General features: G+C 46.2%; 2 protein-coding genes across 4 annotated transcripts in view; one reads left to right on the top strand and one right to left on the bottom strand.

The window, feature by feature from the left end:
* The window catches only part of LOC310774087 (uncharacterized protein), a 47,755-nt gene extending 30,223 nt beyond the window's left edge, over positions 1-17,532 (top strand). For 2 of the 3 annotated variants that reach the window (XM_083634147.1, XM_083634148.1), the window contains exons 3-8: positions 9,962-10,105; positions 10,629-10,672; positions 10,793-10,922; positions 11,143-11,253; positions 11,455-16,233; positions 16,552-17,532. In XM_083634147.1, coding sequence (XP_083490273.1) covers positions 9,962-10,105; positions 10,629-10,672; positions 10,793-10,922; positions 11,143-11,253; positions 11,455-16,233; positions 16,552-16,610 — 5,267 coding nt within the window. In that variant the 3' untranslated portion in view covers positions 16,611-17,532. The remainder of the gene's footprint in view (positions 1-9,961; positions 10,106-10,628; positions 10,673-10,792; positions 10,923-11,142; positions 11,254-11,454; positions 16,234-16,551) is intronic. The other variant, XM_083634149.1, reaches the window with a different exon arrangement.
* LOC310772932 (interferon alpha-inducible protein 27-like protein 2A) overlaps positions 1-25,474 on the bottom strand; it is a 158,391-nt gene that overhangs the window by 51,226 nt on the left and 81,691 nt on the right. The window lies entirely within an intron of this gene.

The raw sequence follows: 25,474 nt of genomic DNA, 5'->3' as shown, positions 1-25,474 counted from the left end.
TTTGTTTTGTTTTTGCCCCACATAGGCTACATTATTAACTCATTGAGTGCCAGCCACTTTTGGAGAACGGACTCCAGAGTTTCAGAGCGTTTTCAGTGATTTCTCGAGGCCCACAGAATATTGTGTGATATTACTATGTAAACACCGAACAGGCACAAAGAACGATGAGACTCTCTTCTATCATCTGCAAAAAAATGTTTATTGATCCCATTTTCCGTTCTTTAGTTATGAGCCGGAGAAGATAGGCTGTTTTGAGCAAAAAGACACTTTTCAAATTAGAAGCTGAGTTATTCCGCCTTTTGTGAAATGCAGCATTTCAAGCACATTCACTGAGTCTGAAGATAATATTTTCTGCACAAAGAACGACGAGACTCTATTGTATCAGCAGCAAAAAAAAGTTTATTGATATCATTTTCCGTTCTTTAGTTATCAGCCGGAGAAGATAGGTCAAAAACAGCAAAATCAGGCGTTTCCATCTAGAAGCTGAGTTATTGAGCCTTTTGTGAAATATAGCATTTCAAGCAAATCACTGACTCTGAAACTAATATTTTCTGACCTGAAACATCTGAACAGTAATTTCCTTCAATATAACAGCACCCCCACCCCCCTCTACTGCAAACTCCTCCTCCGTGGGTGTGTCTCTGGTGGCTTTGCTCGCTCTGCTGCTTGTCAGGCGAGTCTCTGCTGCTTGCGGATCCACGTTCGGATGGCCACCGCTCGTCGGGGGAGTCTGGATCGGGCTCGCCTCGCTCGTTTCTGGGGTTTCGGTTGTGAGCTGGGATGAAGCTGCGTCCGATTCTGGGCTTTCTGGGCTTTCTGCTGCGCGTTTCAAAGTGTGCTGCACCCAGAGTCTATTTTCGGAGCCCCCCACCGTTGTGCGCCGGCTCCCAGCGCGACAGCGAAAAGCCTATGAGAATGGTTTCATCACGGCTTTTTCTGCTGTTTTTACTTAACTTTCTCTAATCTGGAGAGCACTGTCGCCACCTAATGCGTCGGTAAAATAGGTTATACACATTCAACATGCCCCAAAATTTTACAGGAGATGTATTAGGCATTGATCCACGTCCCACCGTCAAAAAACGCAATTGACGAACATACTCGTCCTTGGCACTCAATGAGTTAAGCTTCTCTGGGGTCAATACGCCACTGGTGACTGAAACATTAATTTGTTAGCAAGTAGGAGGAGCTTAATCTAGCCTAGTGGGGAGGGGAGAAACACTGCATGTTTTACTTCCGGCGAGGTCAAGGAAAAGGTAGGAAAAGGAGTTATGAGGAGTGACTATTCGGATGGAGCCCAGGCTCCTGCAAGACAGGGCCAGGAGAGTGGGAGAAGCATTTCAAAAGCTAAAATCTTATCCACCTTATTTTTGAATGCGCCACTGTAAAAAAGAATTGTGGGTACAAGGTCCGGTTTAACGCGACTTATTGTTGCAGCTTGCCATTTCCTTTGTTATACTCGGCTGCAGACCCGAATTATAAACCGAAAACTGGAGTACATTATAAAAGTTATAAATATAGTCACGTTATAAACAACTAACCAACGCTGGGGGTCCGTATGAAAACAGTGTTACTCGAAATGGTTAAAAGTGAAATCAATTTGGTAATTCAGTGGCGTTTTACTGCCATGTAAAGTAACTATTACGCTAGCCGCTAGCATTAGCCACAGTAGCCGACTACCTACAATGCATTACGTTATCCCAGCATCCGAACAACACGGCTGTAGAGCAGAATGGCTCTGCTGTAAAATCCTCATAGACGGTTTTTTGTCAAGTTAAAACCATAGACTGTAAAACAGTCTATTACACTGGAAGCGGAACATTAAAAAAAAAAACACGATTTCAGAGGGCAGCCCGTCTTTATTGTCACACGAACACACTACAACACATGCATGCGGCCACTACACACACTCATGCTGATGGTGGCCGGTGAAATATGTCCTCCGCATTTGACCCATCCAGGCTTGTCCTTTCCTCCAGGGGGCAGGCCAGGAGCAGTGTTCGCTATTTCTTTCCAGCGCCCGGGGACCTTCATTGGACCATCATTGGACCAACTTCAGATGTTGTCGTCACTGGTCGGATGACGATCTTCTGCATGTTTTTAGTGGGGGGTTATGTACGGAGGAACCCCCTGGGGGGTACGGGGAGAACATGCAAACTCCACACAGAAAGGCCCTTTCGATGAGATAGCCCACCTGGGCAGTAGGCACTGAAGATATGGGGGGGTCACAACTCCAGCGCCCACAGCGTCCCAGGTGGGAATCGAACCCAGGACCTTCGAGCTGTGAGGCGACAGCGCTTACCACTGCACCACCGTACCCCTCAGGCATCATGACAGCTAGAAATAAGGTGGATAGGTTGAGTCGATGTCTCGTCATAAACGCTGGGGTAGCTGGCTGGGGGCGTGGTCAGGGTGTGGTAGGTAAATCTTCCCGTTCTCCCCATTCAGCATAGTTAGCATTTAGCTGCTAGCCCAGCCCAAGCAGACACGATCGGGGATTTAACCCCCGCAGTAAACGCACATCTGAACAGATGTCTATGTACCTGCTCTAGAATCCCCAATCCTGTAGTTTAGAGCTGCAGCACCGTCCTTTGGTGAGTCAGCCTATTGAGTTTTTTTTTTTTACCCCACTCGCGCGCTAGCTGTAGTAACATTTTGTGGGTGTTCCCACACAGACCGACTGTATCTACAGTATCAGATAGGGGACCCTGGGACAAAATCTTATCAAATGGGGGTCCGTTGTCTAGTTTGTGTCAGTTTAGGGGTCCTTGACGTGAAAAAGTTTGAGAACCACTGGTCTACGGAGACAGTTATCAGCTGGGAGAATTAACAGCTGTGTCTTACTCTTAATTAATCAGCGTGCAATGTGAAGCACACAGTCCATCTCAGATTTCAAGGAAGCTTCTCTGTGCTTACTTTGGTGATTAGAATGTTCTCCCCAAGACAACTTGGGAAGAACATTCTCCACAAGGGACACATGTAATGACTTGACGTTCTTGGTTTTCATAATCAACTTCCTAATATGGATTGTATGGAGTTAGCGACCGTGCATTTTATACTCACAATATCTAGATAGGACAACTCACTCCTTTAAAATCAAAGAGGCAAGGGAAGTCCCGTTTTCCACGCTATGCGGTATCTGATCATGTGTGCTGGTTTGCTGGGGTATAGATTGTGTTGTCTGACGGTGAAGTTGAGTGTAACCCTGCGGGCCAGACATCTGGTATATCTGTTACCCAGGCTGTTAACATCACACCACGCTTCTTACCTTCCTTTTTTCAGCTCTGATGGAGGGAAGTTTGTAATTCATTGAAAACCAAGAGTTGTAAAGAACTCGACCCGGAAGCTTTGACCCGGACCCATTAGCACATGTGTTTGCAGACAGACATGTACTGGAGCTCACACTGACACACGGAGCCTCCAGCCCTTTCCCACTGTCATGCTATTGTGTTCATGTGGGTTTGTGCTGCTTGGGGAGGCTTAAGCACCTGGCAGACGGCACCCTGAGAGCCGGAGTGAATGTCTCTGCATGGCTGTCTGTCTGCCTGGCGGTGCAAAACAAGAGGGAGAGGGGCAAGTTAGGACAGGGACAGTGTGGGTGTGTGGGGGTAGGGCAGGGACAGTGTGGGGGGGGGGGGGGGGGGGGGTAGGTGCATTTGTGTAATCCCCAGCAAAAGTCCCTCTAGTCACAACATGAAAGCTACAGTTTGTCCATGTTTTTCCCCCCAATATTTTATTTTTAGTATCAAAGAAAACAAAAACAAACAAACTCAGACACAAGAAAAGAAAGAAAAAACATACATATACATCAACGCTCCAACATTACAATGTGGTCCTATCAGCTGCACAGGGTGTCCATGTGCTTGTAAAAGATGTTGCGCATGGGGTCCCACACAAGGAGTCCATGAGAGACCAGTCGGGCGAGTCACCCGTCGCCCCTAACCTTGTCAAGGTAGGCCAAGAATGGGTCCCAGATAACTAAAAACCTTCTAAGCGAGTTAGTCCTCAAGAACCTGAGTCTCTCCATTCGTATAACAGAGGTAATGTCCGCCAACCACAGCTGAAAAGAGGGAGGAGAGGGGGACTTCCATTCCTGCAGAATGAGTTTCTTGGCAACAGTTGTCCCCTGTGTCAGATACTGTTGCACAGCCGCAGGGAAGTCCAGAGAGGACTCAGAGCAGCCGAGGATGTCGAGTGTCACACAGTGGTGAGACAAAAGGGTAGATCTTGTGCAACTTGTGCTTAGAATAGTGCAGACGGTGAGCAACTTTAAATTGGATCAGCTGGTGTCTGCTATTAACTGAACAGAGTTGTACCACAGACATGCTCCTACCCCATATAATGTCAGATAAGGCAATGCCAAGTTCCCCCTGCCACGCTTCTCTGATCCTTTCAATAGAGGTTATAGCACAGTTGATACAGACATACAAATCTAGAGATGAGATGCTGGAGTGAGGAGGGCTCAACAAAACATAGAAAAAAGCATGCTCATTTGGGAGCGCTTCAAAAGCGTGGATCTTGGATCGAACATAATTTCTGATTTGCAGGTATCTGAGCCAGTGCGTGCCGGACAACTCAAACTTCCTCTTCAGGAGGTCAAAGGATGCAAAATGACCATCTATGTATAGGTCTCTAATGGGAGTCAGTCCCTTCTCACTCCAGGCATGGTAGATTTTTGATTGTGAGTGCAAAGAGTGATTAAGTGTGGACAGAAACATCTGTCAGGCTGTAGAATTCTACAGTTTGTCCATGTTGATATCTATGTGTGTGTACCTCAATCTGATGCCACTACCTGTATGCCTGTCTGTCAGTGTAAGTTTAGAGTCAGTTTCTGGCCTTCGTCATCTGCCAGCTGGATCAAAAATATCATCATAAATGAATGGCTTTGTTACTGTACCTAAATCAATTCACCAAACAATGCAGTTAATGTAGCTTGAGGAGAAATAAATATACTTTTGTCAAAACGCTTTGCCATGGTTGCATTTGACAACTCTGATGGCTATCTGTTCCATTGGTTGTGACTTGTTTACAGCGGTTGATGAGGCAACCGAACGATTGAACTCATCTGACCATCGCTCTGTTTACTGAGAGAGAATCCATATTTTACCAAAACAAACTTGCCAACTAACAGATGTTTGCTTACTTAAAATGTTCTACTTACTTACATGTCATAAAATGTAATCATCATTCCTCCTTGAATCTGACTTCTTACACATTGTTTTTCTTCACTGGAGGCTGAGGTTGTCCGTGACTTTAAGCTAGACGCCCAGTATCACATGCATTAGATTTGCTATATTTATCCAAATCCCTGATGTAAACATCAGTTTGGGGTTCATACACTAACCAGCCGTTAATACCCTCATAGTCCAGCAGTGACAGATGGTGTCTCTAATATCTCAGAGATTAATAGGGACATAATTACAATGTGATCACATAGCCAGGGTTAATATGGGACCCTCATTAAGAAACATGCAGTCACCCTCCCCCAACTCTGTCTCCTGTGCTGTGATGGTAACAAGATCATTCTTTATTATATCTGATTATTTTACCCATGCAGATGAACTGTCTGTTTCTGTTTTGTACATATTTCTAAGCACTTCAGCAATAGTTTATATTGAAATAGTATTCATATTCCGAGTGCCTGCTCAAAGTACTGTAAATGGCAACTGGCAACACATGTGATTCATTTCTTTTCAGACTGCTTTTGCCTGAGTCATTCGGTAACATCATGACTATGGGAATGTTTTCCATTCGTTCAGATGTCATACATTCCATGTCATGTCTGCTCAGTGCACCAGGAAGTGAAGAAACCCCTTTGCCCCAGTTAAGCTGGGGATGTAGTTATACAGTATATGTCAGTGGACACCTAGACCAGAAGGAAAAAGGCAAATTACTTCTCCTTGAGGTGAAGAAAGATAAGTCCCAGCTATAAAAATATGAATTAGAAGCAAGCTGAAAATAGGCTTTTCAATGTTTTTGGAGTTTAGAAAAGTAATCTTAGGGTTTCTTGAGCATCTGTGGGAAATTTAACATTTTCTGTTATACTCTTACATTACAGTAAGAATTCTTATGTCCTGCTGGTAGAAACAATAGGGAACATTTTTCACATGTGTAACCATGTGCAGTGGAGCTGCAGGGCTCTTTTTTAAACATGTTTCTAATCTTGTTTGAGGAATGAATCAATCATTTCAATTCACTTACTCCCCCTTGTGGCAAAAGAAGAGGAGGAAGAAGACTCTTAGAGAAGTCAGAGGAAGTTCATTTGCTGAGTTGCTACATTTCCAGACTGACTTAAATTACACAAGATGCAACACGGCAGTATGTGGTGTGTCGTCATCATCAATGTTATTAATGCAGATAACGCAGGGGCTCAAGTAAGAGGGAGCTGCCCTGGTTCCCTTTTACTTCCTGTTACTCATACCTCAAATCCCTGACAACAGCTTTTCCTTTCTTTGTGTTTGTGTATGATCTCAGCATGATCTGTGTATATTGACTGACCAATCCGGCCGGGTGAGACAGTCGGATGCAGGGTATCTTGGTAAAAGGGAGGGGGTGCGGAGGGGGTGAGACAGTGGGATGCTGGGTGTCTTGGTAAAAGGGAGGGGGTGAGACAGTGGGATGCTGGGTGTCTTGGTAAAAGGGAGGGGGTGAGACAGTGGGATGCTGGGTGTCTTGGTAAAAGGGAGGGGGTGAGACAGTGGGATGCTGGGTGTCTTGGTAAAAGGGAGGGGGTGAGACAGTGGGATGCTGGGCGTCTTGGTAAAAGGGAGGGGGTGAGACAGTGGGATGCTGGGTGTCTTGGTAAAAGGGAGGGGGTGAGACAGTGGGATGCTGGGCGTCTTGGTAAAAGGGAGGGGGTGTGAGACAGTGGGATGCTGGGCGTCTTGGTAAAAGGGAGGGGGTGAGACAGTGGGATGCTGGCTATCTTGGTAAAAGGGAGGGGGTGAGACAGTGGGGTGCTGGCTATCTTGGTAAAAGGGAGGGGGTGAGACAGTGGGATGCTGGGTGTCTTGGTAAAAGGGAGGGGGTGAGACAGTGGGGTGCTGGCTATCTTGGTAAAAGGGAGGGGGTGAGACAGTGGGATGCTGGGTGTCTTGGTAAAAGGGAGGGGTGAGACAGTGGGATGCTGGGTGTCTTGGTAAAAGGGGGGGGTGAGACAGTGGGATGCTGGGTGTCTTGGTAAAAGGGAGGGGGTGAGACAGTGGGATGCTGGGTGTCTTGGTAAAAGGGGGGGGTGAGACAGTGGGATGCTGGGTGTCTTGGTAAAAGGGAGGGGGTGAGACAGTGGGATGCTGGGTGTCTTGGTAAAAGGGAGGGGGTGAGACAGTGGCATGCTGGGTGTCTTGGTAAAAGGGAGGGGGTGAGACAGTGGCATGCTGGGCGTCTTGGTAAAAGGGAGGGGGTGAGACAGTGGGATGCTGGGTGTCTTGGTAAAAGGGAGGGGGTGAGACAGTGGGATGCTGGGTGTCTTGGTAAAAGGGAGGGGGTGAGACAGTGGCATGCTGGGTGTCTTGGTAAAAGGGAGGGGGTGAGACAGTGGCATGCTGGGCGTCTTGGTAAAAGGGAGGGGGTGAGACAGTGGGATGCTGGGTGTCTTGGTAAAAGGGAGGGGGTGAGACAGTGGGGTGCTGGGTGTCTTGGTAAAAGGGAGGGGGTGAGACAGTGGGATGCTGGGTGTCTTGGTAAAAGGGAGGGGGTGAGACAGTGGCATGCTGGGCGTCTTGGTAAAAGGGAGGGGGTGAGACAGTGGCATGCTGGGCGTCTTGGTAAAAGGGAGGGGGCTGAGGGGGTGAGAGAGGGACGACAGGAATTATGCTGCCGAGGATTAGTGTCTGAGCTCTGATTGTCTATTGTGGTGGTTGAATCGTTCTCCACTGCACATGGACCTGTTCTCCACTGCACATGGACCTGTCCTGGCAAAAACAGCCTCATCAAAAACAAGCAAGATTATGAAGCCTTCTTGATCTTCCCAGGATATTATTGAACCGATGGCCTGTTGATCTGTGTTTCTGTGTCTCCTTGTGGAGATCTGTGTTTGTTTATTTTTGTCCTGTTTTTTTCTTTTTATGCAAATTTTGGAATACATGAGATGATGTAAGAGAAGCCATGGTGGTGCTTGTGAGTAATAATAGCCTCAGTAATCATTTCTACCGCTTTCCAACAATCTTCAAGAAGAATGGTGAGTGGAAATGCATGTCAGACCAGTACAATAAGCCTGATTGATTTATGACACAAAGCATTGTTTCCTCCCCTGATTGTAGAGATTTATTTTGCCCCTCAGGTACGACTACTTTTAAGTGACCAGGATGGGCTGGGTGAACTGACTTATCTAAAAATAGGCCATAAAGTAATTTGTGTGGTCATTCATTGTAGCCATAAATCGTAAAAGCCATTGTCATTTTGCGAATGTCAGTCTGGCAATGCATAATGATTGATTGCTTTGCATAAATAAGCGACAGTAGCCTGCACATGCTCTGAATTGCACAGGGATTTAGAATTTGGTGTATTTATAGATACGGGTTATTGGAATTTCTATCTTTAACCAGAAGTGCCGCAGTCAGTCCCATAATGCCTCTTTCCAGGTTGAAACGGCACCGCTAATGCTGTTACAGAAGAGACAGCGGTAACTATAGCAGCGATCCCCCCCATCACATGGCTGTGGACGCTAATTCCAGCATGGTCTAATACTGACAGGCTGGACGGACAATAGAGTACAGTAGATGGCTAAATGCAGGGCAGCTGTCACCATTACATAAAGGTGTCTTAGCAGGTTATTAGCTCACTGATCCCAAGTTGTGCCCTTAAGTGTGAGGGCACCACATGCATTACAGGGAAGCATAACATGTCAGGCAGGTGGTCAGCAGCAGACCACGAACAAAAAGCTACTGTAACATTATCTGCATTCATGTAGCTGTACAACATCAACATCCAGCATTTACATTTATATCTAGGTTAACTTTCTTACTTGAAATCCTTCATAATAGAGTCTTGATTTAAAAATTAGCAACAACTGAAAAGTCCAAATAACTTATAAATGTATAACTTATAAAATAACTTTTGGTTAATTTTCCACTTTCCAAAGACCCCATAGTATTTATTACACCTTTTTTTCAATGCTTGAAGCTCACGTCTTATAATATAATAAGAATGTGAAGTGTGCGTGTGTGTGTGTGTGTGTGTGTGTGTGCGTGCGTGCGAGAGAGAGAGCAGAATTATGTTATGCCGGATTTTTAAATTAGGTAATTAGGGCCAATTAATTGCCCTAATTACCTAATGATGATGATTGCCCTAATTACCTAATGATGTGATGTCACTCGGCAATGATGACATCATCTGGTGACATCATCGAGTGCTCGAGTGACATTACCAATGACTGATGAATTTGAGTGTGTCTCGGAGGCTTTGGAGTCCACTGTGTTCCAGACCAGGGGGGTCTAACTCCCAGGTGTCCACTAGTTTGACTGAATACAATACACGCTTCTCATGTAAAATTGCCAGTTCATTGGATAGTTGTCTATTTTCTCTGGCATGCTACTGTATTTTGAGACATTTGATAATTAAGTGAACATGGAGAAAATGATGTATTATGTGTGCAACATTATGTGAGTGATTTCATCAATCATGTCCTTTTTACTGTCTAATGACAGTTTGGCGACTGAACACTTGACGGTGGCTTTTTGATGTGATAGTCCCCTCAGTGATGATCAAAGTCATTGGAGGTTAATCCTGTGTGAGTGGAACTGGAATTCAACCTTTCCAACTTATCAATGTGATTCACTTGGACTCAAATGCACTCGCACTTTCATCTATTAACTCTTACATGCATTTGTACTGTTCATCTCTGGCAGATACCTGAATGCTCTCTCGTCTTGTCCATATGGCTACCTACCTTGTCGACTGTTACAGTAAAATAACATTTTGAGTCGATCCAGGCTGATCCCCTCTCCCCTCTTTCTCCCTCTAGCTGTCCTAAAGCAAGTGGATGGGGAGAAGGCCCTGGTGCCTCCGTTGATCCAGGAGAATGTGTTCATTGAGGCCAGCAGGCCCAAGTACCTGGAGGACCTGCACACTGAGGCCCAGGAGGGATTGAAGCTGATGCAGCAGGAAGGTACTAAACCTTTCATTATACACAGTACACTCTAATATTTCAATACTAGATTACGGCTGTTCAATGCCAACATGTCTGCAACTGTCTTTGTATTGCTTAACAAGGTATGTACAAGAACCCCCCCCCCCCCCCCACACACACACACACACACACACACACACACACACACACACACACACACACACACTACCCCCTGAACACAGTTTAATCCCCCCCCCCCCCCCCCCCCACTGACATGAGCACCCCCCCATAATAACGCCTATTTAACTTGGACTGTAAATTCAGATTTAATGCCTACTTAACACTCCTATTCGTGTATATATTGTATTGGACTGCACTTGCAATGTTGTGATCTTGTCTTTTAGATATTTTTCCTATTTTCCTTTTATCTCTGAATATTGATATGACTGCTATGCTGCATACTGTACTTACACTAAGACAAATACAAGATGAGGATATAAAAACTAATACGAATTTTTAAATGAGTATATATTAACCAAACGTGTTAAATGTTACTTTCCAGAAACCAATAATGGGGTGGACTACAAAGATGACGAAAGCAGCATTGTAAGTTACGCATCACGTCCAACGTTACTGTGCTTTCTGGACACAAATACAGTATACAGTTCTTGTTATAAACTATTATCCCCTAAAAGATTAATAGATATTTTTTTCTGGTTCTGCCAGTCGACGATGACGGTCCAACCAGAGGAGGATGTGGGAGGGTTTATGTCAGACAGCACCATCGCTTCCTCTACTGTCTCTACACAATCAACCATCTCCGCAAGGTCATCCCGCTCTGGACTCACCAGACAAGGTCACTTGATTTAACCACAATGTGATGCTTCATTTGTATCCACTATTGTTGACTTCCTCATACAATGTAGGGTGACGTAAATTATATAAAATGGCAGATGTAACATTTGATGGGTGTGGATTGGAATTCAGCTTAATTTCAATGTTTTATGAATGTATGTATTACCAAAGTACTGTGCTTAGCTAATATCCTCATTTTCCCCATGTGTTTATCTACCCAGGATCAACATTTAGACCCTTGAACTCTGGGAGGAAGCCAGAGAAGGCCAAGACCAGGCGGAGACACAGGAAGACTGTTACAGGGATCCCACATCATGTCCAGAGAGAACTTGGTATCAAGCTATTTCACATGCATTACTTATCAAATACCTCTATCTTTGAATTACTCTTTCAATTACATAAACCACATAATGGAAATAACTTGGTATTGAAGAAGTTTAATTTTAGCATTTTCAATGTCATATCATTTGATTATTTTCTTGTCTAGTCCTTAATATAGATATGTCCTAATGAGTCCTCCTGCCTTCCATTAGGGCTGGACAGAATAGGCTGGACAATGAATGCGATGGTAGATGAGGAACAGCTCCATAATGGTGAGACCCTCGACATCCCCACCATTGTCGGGCCCCAAGAGGGAGCCAGAATCAGCCCTCGGCACATGGGGGTCCGTCAGCCCCTCAGTGAAGGCCACAAGGATGACCTGGCCCTGCTGCAGCGCTTGGGCCCTGACCTATCAGCCCCGCAGAGGCCCCGGTCCTTGGCTGTTCCCTGGATGACCACTGCCAACAGCCTCGAGCAGCACCCGCCCAGCCCTGTCATGTCCATGTCACCCCAGGCCACCTACCTGTCAAAAATCATTCCCAATGCCGTGATGCCACCCTCCATTGAGGTGGTGGAAATCAGCCGTGGACGGAGCCGCAACAGCCTCCGCACTGTCAGCAAGAGCAGCCTGATGGTGGCCAGCCCAGCCTCGTCTCGTGCTTCCTCTCGAGCCTCCACGCTCTCCTCTGCCTCCCGCCACAGACCCCCACATTTGTCCGACAGCTCTTGTTGGAGCCACTCTGACTCTTCAGAGACCCTGGTGTCTGACTCCTCCACCATCTCCAGCAGCAGCACCACCAGACGGGAAAGGTCACAGGATGGAGATGTGGAAGGTTCTGCTAAGGAGGACAAAATCAGTGTGTACTGCTCCGTCAGCAAGGTCTCCAAGTCGACGTCCAATGGTAAGCCCAGGACCAAAGGAGATGAGGTCAATAAAGAGGCGGCCTTTGTACGCAGCCTCTCTGTCATGAAGTCCAAGAGAGCTCCTCCTCCCCCAAGCCGGTCCTATTCCCTCCACAATAAGATGAAAAGGCGGTCACGTGACTTGGCAGAGGCCAGGGTGAATCCAGGGAAATCTTCTCCCCAGAGCGTGTCAGCCTCAGGTGAGGAAAGTGATGGAATGGAAAACAAACCTGGACAGATTAAGGAGGCGAGATCCTCTCCTATGCCATCCAGGAACATAGACAGCCCTGGCTACACTGCAGACACCAGCTCTCTGGATGACTCTACAGGTTCTGTGTCAGTCAGCCCAATCAAATCCCATCTGCAGACACCAGAGAAAGAGGACTCTGTAAAGGTAGAGGAGCCAGTTGCCAAAGACATTTCACCTGAGAAGCAGCAACCACCTCAGGAGAAGGAGCTAAAGAAAATAGTCTCCCCTTCCAGTGGCTACTCCAGCCAAGATGGGACACCAACTCAGCCCGCTAAACAACCCCATAGCTCCTCCCCGAGGCACAAGAGAGGCATCCTAGCCAAGCTTCAGAGCTTATTTCCTGGGTCTAGTTCTGCTCCTACAGTTTTAGCTCCATCCCCTCTCACACAGCCAGAGACCCCTGAGAACACAAAGTCCACTGAGCCTGCCCAGCCTCAGCCTAACCCTCCAGTCAACGCGGTCATTGCCAGCCCCTCAGTCAGGGCCCTGAGAGAGCTCTTCAACATCCCAGCACCACCTAAGATCCATGCTCCTCCACCCCCTCCCCCAGAGGTATGGGCCCACAACAAACGCACCTTTGAGTTGCTGCTGGGACCCCCAGCTCCCAATGACACATATGCTGTTGTGAGGAAGAATCCAAAAGATAGGAGACAGCAGAGGCAATCTCCATCCATATCTAGAGAGGGCTCAGTGAATAACTTGTCAGGAGAAAGAAAACAGAAGAATCAGACTTTCCCAGTGGAGTCGACTAATGGATCCGTCCATGTTGTGGCGACAAAGAAGGTTGAAGAAAGTGAGTGTTTGAATCCAGAGTTTCAGAAAGAGAACAATGAAAGACTGTCTCATGTGGAGCAGCATGTGGATGTGAAAGGAAATGGCAACGTGACAGAAAAAGATGAGAAAATCAGAGTAAGTGAGTTATTAAATGGGATATTTGTGAAAGCCGTAGAGAAACGTGGAGAGAGGCTAGCAGCAATGCAACAAGAACAGGCCAAGACAGCAACACACGCTCACACTTCAGTTACAGAGGTAAAGACTGAAATGGATACATTAACTGCATTAATACGTGTCTCCCCGGCTCCCTCTCCTCCCCCGACACACCATCCACCCCAACCCCCCACAAAAAAGCCCACACGTTATGCTGCTTCTACTGCAGGACCACAAACTTCTCTATCCCCCACAAGTGAGTCATCCTGGCCCCCACCGCCTCCGCCAATCGAACAAGTCTCTGGGACTCTCAACAGGTCTGATGAAATGGATTTTCCCCTTCCACCACCCCCAGTATTAAATGAGGAAGGGTTAGTTATACTGGTTGAGGTGCCACCAAAGCAGTCCATTCCTAGTACAACTAAGTCAAACAGTGAGCAGCTTGACTCTGATCGTACAACTACGTCTGTTACATCAGAGGTGAATACACAATGTTTTAGGGTGGCTACAGAGGCTGTGGCACTGAAGCCCAGTGAGGAGAAACCTAGTACCTGTTTTGCATCAGTGGAGGTAGTCGGTGCTCCACAAAAAACACCACCTGCACCCAAATTGGTTGCATCTGTATCCCAAGGAATTCCGCCTCCACCACCCTATGCCGCTCCTCCTGCACCGGTTAAAGTTGTTTCCCCTCTGCCAGTTAAAGTCTTCCCTCCGCCCCCCAAAGAGATTTCCCCTCCACTGGTGAAAGAGGTCTCTCCTGCACCGGTTAAAGAGGTCTCTCCTGCACCAGTTAAAGAGGTCTCTCCTGCACCGGTTAAAGAGGTTTCCCCTGCACCGGTTAAAGTGGTCTCTCCTGCACCAGTTAAAGAGGTCTCTCCTGCACCGGTTAAAGAGGCCCCCCCTGCACCGGTTAAAGTGGTCTCTCCTGCACCGGTTAAAGAGGTCTCTCCTGCACCAGTTAAAGAGGTCTCTCCTGCACCGGTTAAAGAGGTCTCTCCTGCACCGGTTAAAGAGGTCTCCCCTGCACCAGTTAAAGAGGTCTCTCCTGCACCGGTTAAAGAGGTCTCCCCTGCACCGGTTAAAGATGTCTCTCCTGCACCGGTTAAAGAGGTCTCCCCTGCACCGGTTAAAGATGTCTCTCCTGCACCGGTTAAAGAGGTCTCCCCTGCACCGGTTAAAGAGGTCTCTCCTGCACCGGTTAAAGATGTCTCTCCTGCACCGGTTAAAGATGTCTCTCCTGCACCGGTTAAAGATGTCTCTCCTGCACCGGTTAAAGATGTCTCTCCTGCACCGGTTAAAGTGGTCTCTCCTGCACCGGTTAAAGTGGTCTCTCCTGCACCGGTTAAAGAGGTCTCCCCTGCACCGGTTAAAGAGGTCTCTCCTGCACCGGTTAAAGAGGTCTCCCCTGCACCGGTTAAAGAGGTCTCTCCTGCACCGGTTAAAGAGGTCTCCCCTGCACCGGTTAAAGAGGTCTCTCCTGCACCGGTTAAAGATGTCTCTCCTGCACCGGTTAAAGAGGTCTCCCCTGCACCGGTTAAAGAGGTCTCTCCTGCACCGGTTAAAGAGGTCTCTCCTGCACCGGTTAAAGAGGTCTCCCCTGCACCAGTCAAAGAGGTCTCCCCTCCACCACTCAAAGAGGTCTCTCCTGCACTGCTTAAAGGCGTCTCTCAACTATCTGCTAAAGATGTTGCTCCTCCACCTTCTCAAGAGGCTACTACTTCACCACTTAGCATCCTCTCTCCACCCCGAGAACCTACCCCTCCACCACCACAACAGTCAGAATCCCTTCCATCCGTCCAGGAAGTTAATCCGCCACCTAAGAGCATTCCACTTCCACCTGAAACTACCCCTACTTCACTTAAGAGTACTCTATCTCCACCAGAGAGTATTCCACCACCTCCTCCCTCAGAGCTTCTCCCTCCACAAGTTGTACTTGCAGACACTGATGCTCAGGAGCTCCCTCCACCACCCTCTGAAATCTCCATTCCACCACCTCTTGAAACCTCACCTGTGGCTCAAGAACATGCTCCTCTTCCACCTGTAAATATTCCTTTACCTCCACCGCTACCTGTCCAGGCTTCTGATAACATTAAGCGGCAACCTAGTCCAGTGAGCACAGAGACCAAAAGCCAAGTACAGACCTCTTCCCCTGCCTTACAAGAGGAACCCAGTCTGGTGGCCACCCCCTCCCTTCTGCAGATGGTCCAACTGAGGTCAGTCAATAGCAGTCCTGAACCTACCAAACCTCAGGACCAAACCCAGCCTGAGGTCACTATGAGGACTCAGCAGCCCAGTAATCTGGTTACAAGTCCATCTACCAGTGGCGAGGCTCCTCAGAAGCCCATCAGAAGGTCTCTGATCATGACCTCTGCCACATCCACATCTCCACCTACCATAGTCACTTCACAACCAGCTGTTCCTAAGTCCCAGGCCACTATGGTTCTACCCGCCTCTTCATCCACAGTCTCCCCTACAAAGAAGTCTCCTCCTGCCACACTCACTTCTCCCTCCATGAAACTACAGGAGGCCATCCGCCTGAGGACAGCAGCTAGAACGAAAGATACCCCTCCCTCTCGTCTCAGCCAGCACTCCCCATCATCACCACTAGGTGGAGACCTACATAAGTCTCCCTCCAGCACTGCCAGCTTTATCTTTTCTAAGAGCACCAAGAAGGTGGTGATTGAGACGACGTCCTTGCCAGACGGCAAGGCAGACATCCAGAAGAACGTGGTAGCAGAGCTTTCTTCTGTAACAAAGTCAGTAAATGAAGCAGAGTTACTGAAGAAGGGAGTCAAGGTGCCACCACCTGTAGCAAAGAAACCCAAAGCGAAGGCCAAAGAGATGGAGAGCAGTGGAGAGACAGAGCAAATGCAGACTGCGGGACAGGAAGCACAGCCAGAGAGCAGCAAGGGTAAGAGGCCATCCGCTGTAGATAATACACATCACATGTATGTTAGGCCGGGGTCAGGTGCATTCATTCGCAGACACATGACGGCTGTAAAAGGCTTGCAGGCAAGAATCATCCATGGCCAGTCCACGTTTACTCTTGCCTGCAAGCGTCATGTGTCTGCGAATGAATCCACCTGACCCCGGCCTAACAATGTAGACATATAACTCACATTTCTGTTTACCCTGGGGAAATAGAAGCATGGAAATCCATTCAGTTCTTATTTTAATATATTGCCCTTCACCTCTCCCACCTTTTTTTACCCCCCTTCCCTAACCCCAGGTACTACCGAAAAAACAAATGGGACTGCAGGTAGTGCTGAAGGACAGACATCGGCTTGATTGGAGACTGAAGAAGACCTGGGAATAATTGCCCTAGGAAGGACTAAATCATAAGACTGAATTGCGAGTTTGGGTTTTAAAGAAAGATCCTTTGAACTTGATATTAATGGTGTGGGTCTTAAATATTGTATTATATTAAGAGTAACTATATTTCCTTTGCCAGAGGGTCTAATGAGCTTTACCTTCATAGTGTTTGCTGGTTCATGGAGGTCCACTGTAAGAGATGGGGATATACCGCCCTCTAGTGTCATAATGATTGTACCACTATTTTCCTGCTGAAGAGAGGAGTCTGGCTGAATGCTTCTAGTTAGTAGGCTACTTCTGACGAATGGAGTCTTGGGCACTCATCTGTAAATATAATGTTCTATATTTAATATATCCAATCATTATGGATGTGTGCTATGGAATTCTGTTCTGTTTTTCCAAAAGTTGGTACTACACCCATTTATAGCATGTTAAAAAAAGAGAGAGAAGATGATCTACCATAAGTTATTTTTTCCTTTCATCTTCATTTCCATTCTGAGAGAATTTGTTCCATTCTGATAAGTGTCTCTTTACAAAGATGTGTAAAACCCTCATTTCATCCAAACTTTATTTTCTTAAAAATCCCACACCTGTGTCATGTCAAAATCTTTCTGGAAAGTTAGAAACACATACAGGTTCATATTTATGTTTATGATTAAAAGCCATTGATGTGTTTGGTACTTAATTTAAATCAATATCACAAACTCTGAGGAGACATCTAGTTTAATGTTAAGCATCATGATTTTGGAGCACATTTTCAATTGCTTTTAGTTACTTATAACCGAGAGCTGTTTTACATCACAATTAAGATTGGAAGTTTCTTCTGTTTTGAAACTATAAAATATTTCAAACTGGTTTGTTATTGTAATCTTATAAATGATTATGTATACTGATCAGAATAAACATTTATGAACAGATAAAATTGTCACAATTACTGTTGAGCGGAGTATTGAGATGACCTCTTTTTCCTCAAGATGATTGTCCAACTCAGCCTTGTGGAACTTGTTAGTCATAAAACAAATCCAATGTTGCCTCTATTTCTTTCCTGACATTTGCATACATTTCCATACTGAAGCCTTCTCCCCTGAGCCTTATTTACATTTTATATCATTCTTGTACTATGAGTCTTTGCAGAACAGTCAACAGAACCTTCATATTTCCATGAAACAAAACCTTGGAGAGTTCCAACATGAATTTGATATCTTCCAGGTTTTCAACACTTAGGGAATTACACCAGTCGGTAAAAGAATTGAAAGTACTGTTCAGTCCTGATACCCACATTTGTGTAGTTGCTGCAATTGCTTTTCAGGTTTTGAGATTTGTAGTTGTAAACATATTGGAATGGACACCAATCAAAAGGTTCAAATCCAGTGAAAAGATTAAGGCTGAAAAAAGAACAGAATTTTGACATGGAAATGAGTAGAAACCCCACCCAGAATTTTCATTTAAATCCGTCAAAGATCAGGCATGAATAGAGTATGGGTCAGGGTAATAATCTTGTTATGGCATAAAGGAGACAGTCGATAGCTTTTCAGTGGTGTGTATTTTTATTGAAACAACAAATAGTCTAAACCGGGAGCACTGGCTCACCACACTAATACTACCTCCATGTGAAATACCAAGTCATCTCCTCACCATCCACTGCTCCTACCTCTAACAGACCATCTTCATCCTTCAACTCAATCTTTGAGATATTTTTCTCATCCTCTTCACCTCTTCCTATGTACTTTGTTCGGTTTTCTTCCTCCTTACTTTCACTTTCCGGTGGCTGCACCTTATCCTCTCTCCACGTCTTAATCAGCTGTGAGCTTACTTCTATTTCTGGTGCCAATATTTGCCCCACCTCCTCCACCCCATGAGGTGGCTCTCCATCCACCTGTGGATGGACCAGCTCCTTCTCATCAGAGACCTCACCTTCCCTTCCCTCTAACACACTCAGCTCTGATCCTTCTCTTTCAGATTCAATCTTTGATCCCGAGTCTACTTCCTCTCTCTCTAGAAACTCCTCTGTAACAATATACCCTGAACCATCTTCTCCAAACTCCTCCAAGTCCCTCACAGCAGACGTTTCCCTCTCCTCCGCAAACAGCCCTCCTTTGTCTGACCTGGGTTCTACTACCTCTTCAAGGGTAACCCTGCTTTCTTCTTCAAGCCGCTTCTCCTCTTCCTCCAAGTATGTGTAGCTTTGCTGGTGGTTGTCATCACCCTCCTCATCATCATAATCGGCTTCATCAGTGATCTCCCACTGGTCCTCAGGACTGTGCAGCTCATCGATTTGGTGGTTCATTTTGTTGTCAAACACCAGGGTGTCTTCAAGCTCGCCCTCTCTTCTTATGCTGACCAGGGAGGGATTGACTGGAAGAAAGCCGTCTTCTGGTGTGTGTGGCTCATCTGAGACCAACAGCTGCCCACTGTTGGCAAAGCCTGAGGAGTCAAGAGCCACATTAGAGAAGACTAGAAATAGTGTGTGCTTCACACGCTCATTTCTAGCTTGTGTGTACGCCTGCCTCGCACGTTTCCTGTGTTCACCTGAGCAACTGTGCCTGCCCCTCTGCCTTATTATAGTAGTGAGATATGACAACATTTGCAGGAAAAACAGTATTTGACCAACAGCCAAAACAGAAGTAGACTGCTAGAGGGATGACATGTTACAGTAGTGGAAGTTAAAACCACCATAAAAACTTTGGTAACATATCTGAGTCAGAATACTAGATACTAGATAATGTTACCATTAAAGACAAAATGGTCTGGCTAGTTATTCAGAGGGCAACATCATAATCACAAACCTTCCACCATGGCCCTCCGGGGTTTAGGGGTCACACATTGTGAATCACAGCATTGACATATGGAGTCGTCACCAGTCAGGGCCTTCCACCTATCATGACAGAGACACAAGCATCCATTGAAAAGAGCTGACAGAGAAGTCAACCATAGTCCTGGGGCCACATGTAGAAAACTGTATATTATTTAGGTGTAGAAATCTGTAATCTGTATGCATGGTGTGATTGATGTGCACTGGTCCGGTATGCACATTCTCACGGCGCGTGGATTTTTATACATTTGAAAACCTGTGTGGAAAGTGGTGCCGCACACTTTGTGTGTGTCCACATGGTTTATACATTTGGCCCCAGGTATGTGAATGTATTAGTGGTGCTGAAGCACACCTGTTCTCTCTGTAGGTGCAGGATTTGTATGCAGCACTTGGGTCCTCCGACGTCACCAACAGTTTACAGTGAATGCTGACCTAAAATAAAGACATTGTTGATATCAGAGTTTAAAGGAACCGTTCACAAAAATGAAAATTATGTCATCGACTCACTCTCATGCCAGTTGAAACAGAGGTGAAGTTTGACCATATAAGACACCATTGACTTCAGTATAGTACAACTGAAGTCAATGGTGACTGGTTTTCTCTCTTGAGTTGTGCAATCTCCCTATGTGAGCCTATATGGATAAACTTCACCCGTGTTTCATTTGGCATGAGGGTGATTATGACAGAGTTTTTATGTTTGGATAAACTGTGCATAAAATTGACCAGTGATATAAGAGTGAAACAGACTAAATACCGGTATTTAACAATGAACAGGGAATCCTTGCTCACCTGGGTGTCAGGATCAGCAGTGAACTGGAAGGCACTGAAGGAGAATCGCAGGGTCTTGTCTGTCCGAGGAGAGACGAACCGAGCGCCCCCTGGGTCTCTCTGGCTCTCCAACAAACAGCTGTGGAGGACAACAGTCATACAACAGCTGACAGTGTAATTACGTCAGTTTGTGGTAAGGTAATTATGCCTTCAATATAGGTCAGAAGAACCCAAGGGTGAAAGCACAACATTTTTAAAACATGACAGTCTTCAGTACACACCCAAAGTTGTCGATGATAGTGTACTTGAGGGAAGATTTTGAGCCACCGGAAAGTACAGCATAGCAGCTATTGATGTATAGCTGTCCACCAGGGGGTAGGTGTGGAGCAGAAACCTGGAAATTAACAGTCTGCCCAAGCTGATACACCTGGGACTTTGCAGGCCTGGTCCATGAATCTAAGACAGTTCATTACAAAGTATCACATAATATGGGCCCACCTCACAGACCTATTTTGTTACAAGCATTTATCAAAGTTTGAATGCATTCTTCTTAGTCTTGATGCATACCATCCATCAGCTGGATTTGAAAGTCGTTCGGACGCCCCTTCAGCATTTTATGCACAATAGCAGTTTGCCAGGTGGGACGCACAGCCAGCTGGTACACATGATGATACCTGGACAGGGGCAGGGTGGAGGTTTAGGCAATAGATGGTATCCTTCACACACAACAAGCTGGAAACAAGTAAGACATTAGTCTAACCTTTGAAATCGGCATTCAATGTTGACATCGATCCGATGCGCTGTGCTTGGGAACCGTTTTGACGAGGGCGCATAGTGGAGCACAAGTTTATACACCAGATAACCAGGGGGCATCTGTCAGGAGGGGTCGCACCTTGTGATTTTTAAGGATCCAAGTCAAGATGCATCAAAAGAACACAAGAACATCCATGGCAATCTTACCTCACGCTGGGCATCACAGTCTGTCAAAGGGTACGTGAAGAGCAGGTCGCCATAGGGCCTGAGAACCCCGTTACTTTTGCAGGTGCTGCCTAATTTCAGCTCCTCGGCATTTGCGCCAAGGCCATAGAAGGCCGTTTTGACCCGCAAGACAAAGTGAGACGTGGAGCAGGTTACAGAAACGTCTGGGAGGTACGCAAAATCAGACTGGGTGTTTGGCCCAGGCCTGTCTGGACGCAGGGATCCACCTATTTCAGGTGTTGGAGATGGAAATGACTTTGCAGGTGCGGGTCGCAGCCCAAAGTTGGATTGGGGTGAAGATGGGGTGTCGGTAGGAAACCTCTGGAGGGATTTTCTGTCGCCTGTTGTTGACGGGTTGATTGCGGTGATTTTAGGAGCGCCCAGTTTGAAAACGTTTTTCCTTCTAACTGGATGCCGTGCAGATTCATCAGTAGGTCTATCTACTGCAGAGCTGACTAGGCTAAGTGATACAACACTCCACAAAATGTAGAGACGCCACTTTGTTTTCATCGCAAGAGTCTGCCGTCCTTCTACCTGACTGGAGATCTGCGCGCCCGATCACAGCTGGAGATAATTAACGCTAGTGGCGAGGCCTTGTCAGAGGGTGTCCACTGTCAATTGTCCACTGGGTGGTGCTATAATACCACCCATAAGAGGCTGTGGACTTCCTGTTTAACACCACTGGAATGAACCCAGTGCTTAGAAAGTAGCTACACACACACACACACACACACACACACGCACACGCACACGCACACGCACACGCACACGCACACGCACACGCACACGCACACGCACGCACACACACACACACACACACACACACACACACACACACACACACACACACACACACTCTAGCAAGAAAGAGCCCATATTTGATTAAAAGTCTCAGAGAATGAGACTTATCTGGGATCAGCTGGGCCTGAGATGGTCCAGGGGTCATATTGAGTAATGCAAGATCAGTATTTCTCTGAAAGGTTACTGATAGCCCCTGGAGACCTTATAGCATCTGTCTGCAGGGCTGTAATGGATTTGGATATGATATGGATCCAGGCAGCCACCTCCCCTCACTAATTAGAGTTGGGTGTGATTTAACTCACTGGAAGATAATTTCCATCCCGTGGGTTTATGAACAACTCATTCACTGTAATGTAGGACCTGCATGATCTCACGCCATATCTGGATTCCCCCCGCCAGGCGTAGGAGTATTTTCCAACAGGAGATGTGTGACTCAATAACCCATGAGACACCATGCTGCACAGTGCACACACAGACCCATGTGCCTAATGCAGACTTCTCCTGCAGAGTCGGATGGAAACAGTATGCCCAGCAGAATGGTGTCTCGGCACAGTAGGAGGCATTGCATTAAATCAGTGTTTCTCAACATGGCGTCTGGGGACCACCAAGGGTCCTTCAGTGGGGTCTAGGGGGTCCCAAGCAAATTGATGAATTAATTAAACTTCAGCATTATACAATTACAGTAGTTAACGCAATCAAAGTATGTAGAAGAATGACTGTTTTGATCATAGTCCCACTGTTACAATATCTATCTACCTACAACACAGATAGTCGTGGGATTCTGGACAAAATCATATCTAACAATACAAAATATTCTCAGATTTGGATCCAAGAGACAAAATCTCATCAAATGCAGGTATGTGGGGACTAAATGAGTGGTCCTTGAGATGAAAAGGGTCGAGAATCACATGCATTAAAGACGATTAGCAGCCCTGCATGCCTCTCTTGCCAGCTCCTCACTAGGATGAAGTGCTGCTATTTCAGACTATCAGCTGATATGGAGGTCAAAAGCGGAGCCAAGGGCACATCAGGTCACATTATGTATGAGAGGGGAGGGGGCAGGAAGGAGGTAAATGACATGTCATGTAATCTGCTGTGTGTGTCTGACAGGAGGCCTGGAGGGGATCAAGAGTGTGTGTGTGTGTGTGTGTGTGTGTGTGTGTGTGTGTGTGTGTGTGTGTGTGTGTGTGTGTGTGTGTGTGTGTGTGTGTGTGTGTGTGTGTGTGTGTGTGTGTGTGTGTGTGTGTGTGTGTGTGTGTGTGTGTGTGTGTGGCTTTCCCACCTGACAAGATGTTTGTCCATTAATCCTTTTTGAATAGGAGGCCCAGAAACAAGTCAAAGGGGAAGGTTTTGCATAATATGTTACCAATAAACATAACGATATTTAAGCCTGACCAGAGATGCCAAGCAGGATACTGACAGTAAGGAGATCAACCTGCTACTGTATGATTAAAAAGTCATAGGAGAGGGAGAAGTTAAACAGTGCTTTTCAAGGCAGCATTTATGCAACTTTGTCCATACTCCTACTTAGCCTACTTAAAATACATTCAGTGCATTCAATCTAGGGCTGAACGACCCAGAAGGAGATTTTTACCCAGCTATGCAGGACACTGGCATTATAAACTTCTGCACTGTGAGCCTCCAACCTCGGGATGTTAGTGAAGAACAGGGGGGATCTTGTTTCAGAAGTCCTGGTTACTCCCAGGCTACTTTTACTGACACCTGACACCATACTTAAAAGGGACAGTTTTAAATGCTGACAACCAGTTTCATTGTAACTGTGTGACACTGATTGGAAGCTCAAATTAGGGTGGCAAGAAAGCCGTAACACCTGAGCTAGGAGATTCTGAAAGTGACAAGTGATGACCGACTGTTGTTCTGGTTTTACCCACTGGGTCAGACTGGTTCTCCAGCAAGTGGTGCACACAGCTGCTGCTATGTGTCTTGCAGAAATGATATGGTGTAGTAGAACTTTGAACTATTATGCTAAGGCGTGCACATGTGGACGTTCCATTCACTCTATTAAGCGCTGTCCCAGTTCTCCTGAGGTATCTCCAACCCTAGTTCTTCTGCCCAGTCTGCCTGAATTTTGTGTCTAAATTGAGACCACATTTTAATAGGCAGGTGGAGAAAGAACAACTTGGCTGCAGTGAGCAATGCTGAGAGTGATGTTGGTGGGCAGGAATTGGTTTCTTACTGACACCAGTCTACATTGGCACAGTGGAACCAAGACACTCTTATGGATGTTTGCGGCCCAATAGTTCCTGATGTTTGGAAGGTTCAATCCCCCTCAGCCCTGTGTCGTTGAAGAAGTTCCATGTGCATTCTGGAACATTTGCTTGCCCATAAGAAGGATGAGATCAGCTTGTCTATAATAAAAAAATAGACTTTGGAAGGAAGATAGGTAAACATTGAAACAGATATAGAAACCTTGGTAAAATATTCATTTTTATGCAGTTGATTTTATCTGCAGGGACAAATGAAGGGTGCTCCATCTTTGGAGATCAAGTTTGATTTTGCCAATCAGCGGTATGTACAATTATTATCTTTCAGGCTAGAAAAGGTCAGAGTCATATTCAGGTAGCCTACTTAAAACCAGATTTAGACATGCGAAAGGGCAAAGCTCTTTCTTCTAGGCTATTTATAGGGCAAGGTTATTGACGGGGAAACATTTTCTTTGACAGGTTCAACGTATACCCTGAGAAGGTACCAAAGCCATAGGGTCATGTGTGTCAGTTACATCAGATAGCCGCTGCCTGGCTGTGTTGGCACAAGAGTTATGTTACAATAACACTATGGGGGGTGGTGTGTGTGTGTGTGTGTGTGTGTGTGTGTGTGTGTGTGTGTGTGTGTGTGTGTGTGTGTGTGTGTGTGTGTGTGTGTGTGTGTGATGACAATAATAATTATAATAATAATAATAATAATAATAATAATAATAATAAATATAGCCGCAAGCGGCGATGCGGGGTCCAAGCTTCCGGTGACTTGGGGGGTATATGTCAGATAGTGCACATTTATTCAGACTTGGTATATGCACAAATAAAAACAAAGTTTGGTTGAGATCCGGTGACCTGACGGTTTCCAAGCAGTACTAGTAGTAGTAGTAGTAATAGTGTTGGTAGTAGTGGGAGTGGTAGCAGTAGTAGCAGCAGAAGTACTAAGAATAGTAAATGGTAAATGGTAAATGGACTGCATTTATATAGCGCTTTTATCCAAAGCGCTTTACAATGTGCCTACATTCACCCATTCACACACCGAAGGCGGCCAGCTGCCACGCAGGGTGCTGGCACAGCCATCGGGAGCAATTTGGGGTTCAGTGTCTTGCCCAAGGACACTTCGACGTGCGGACTGGAAGAGCCGGGGAACGAACCACCAACCTTCTAATTAGTGGACAACCCACTCTACCTCCTGAGCCACAGCCGCCACTAGTAGCCAATAGTAGTAGTAGTAGCAGCAGCAGCAGTAGTAGTGGTGGTTGGCT

The sequence above is a fragment of the Poromitra crassiceps genome (genome assembly GCF_964638095.1).
Source record: "Poromitra crassiceps genome assembly, chromosome: 3".
Classification (NCBI taxonomy): Eukaryota; Metazoa; Chordata; class Actinopteri; order Beryciformes; family Melamphaidae; genus Poromitra; species Poromitra crassiceps.
This window is presented reverse-complemented; position numbering and strand designations above follow the sequence as displayed.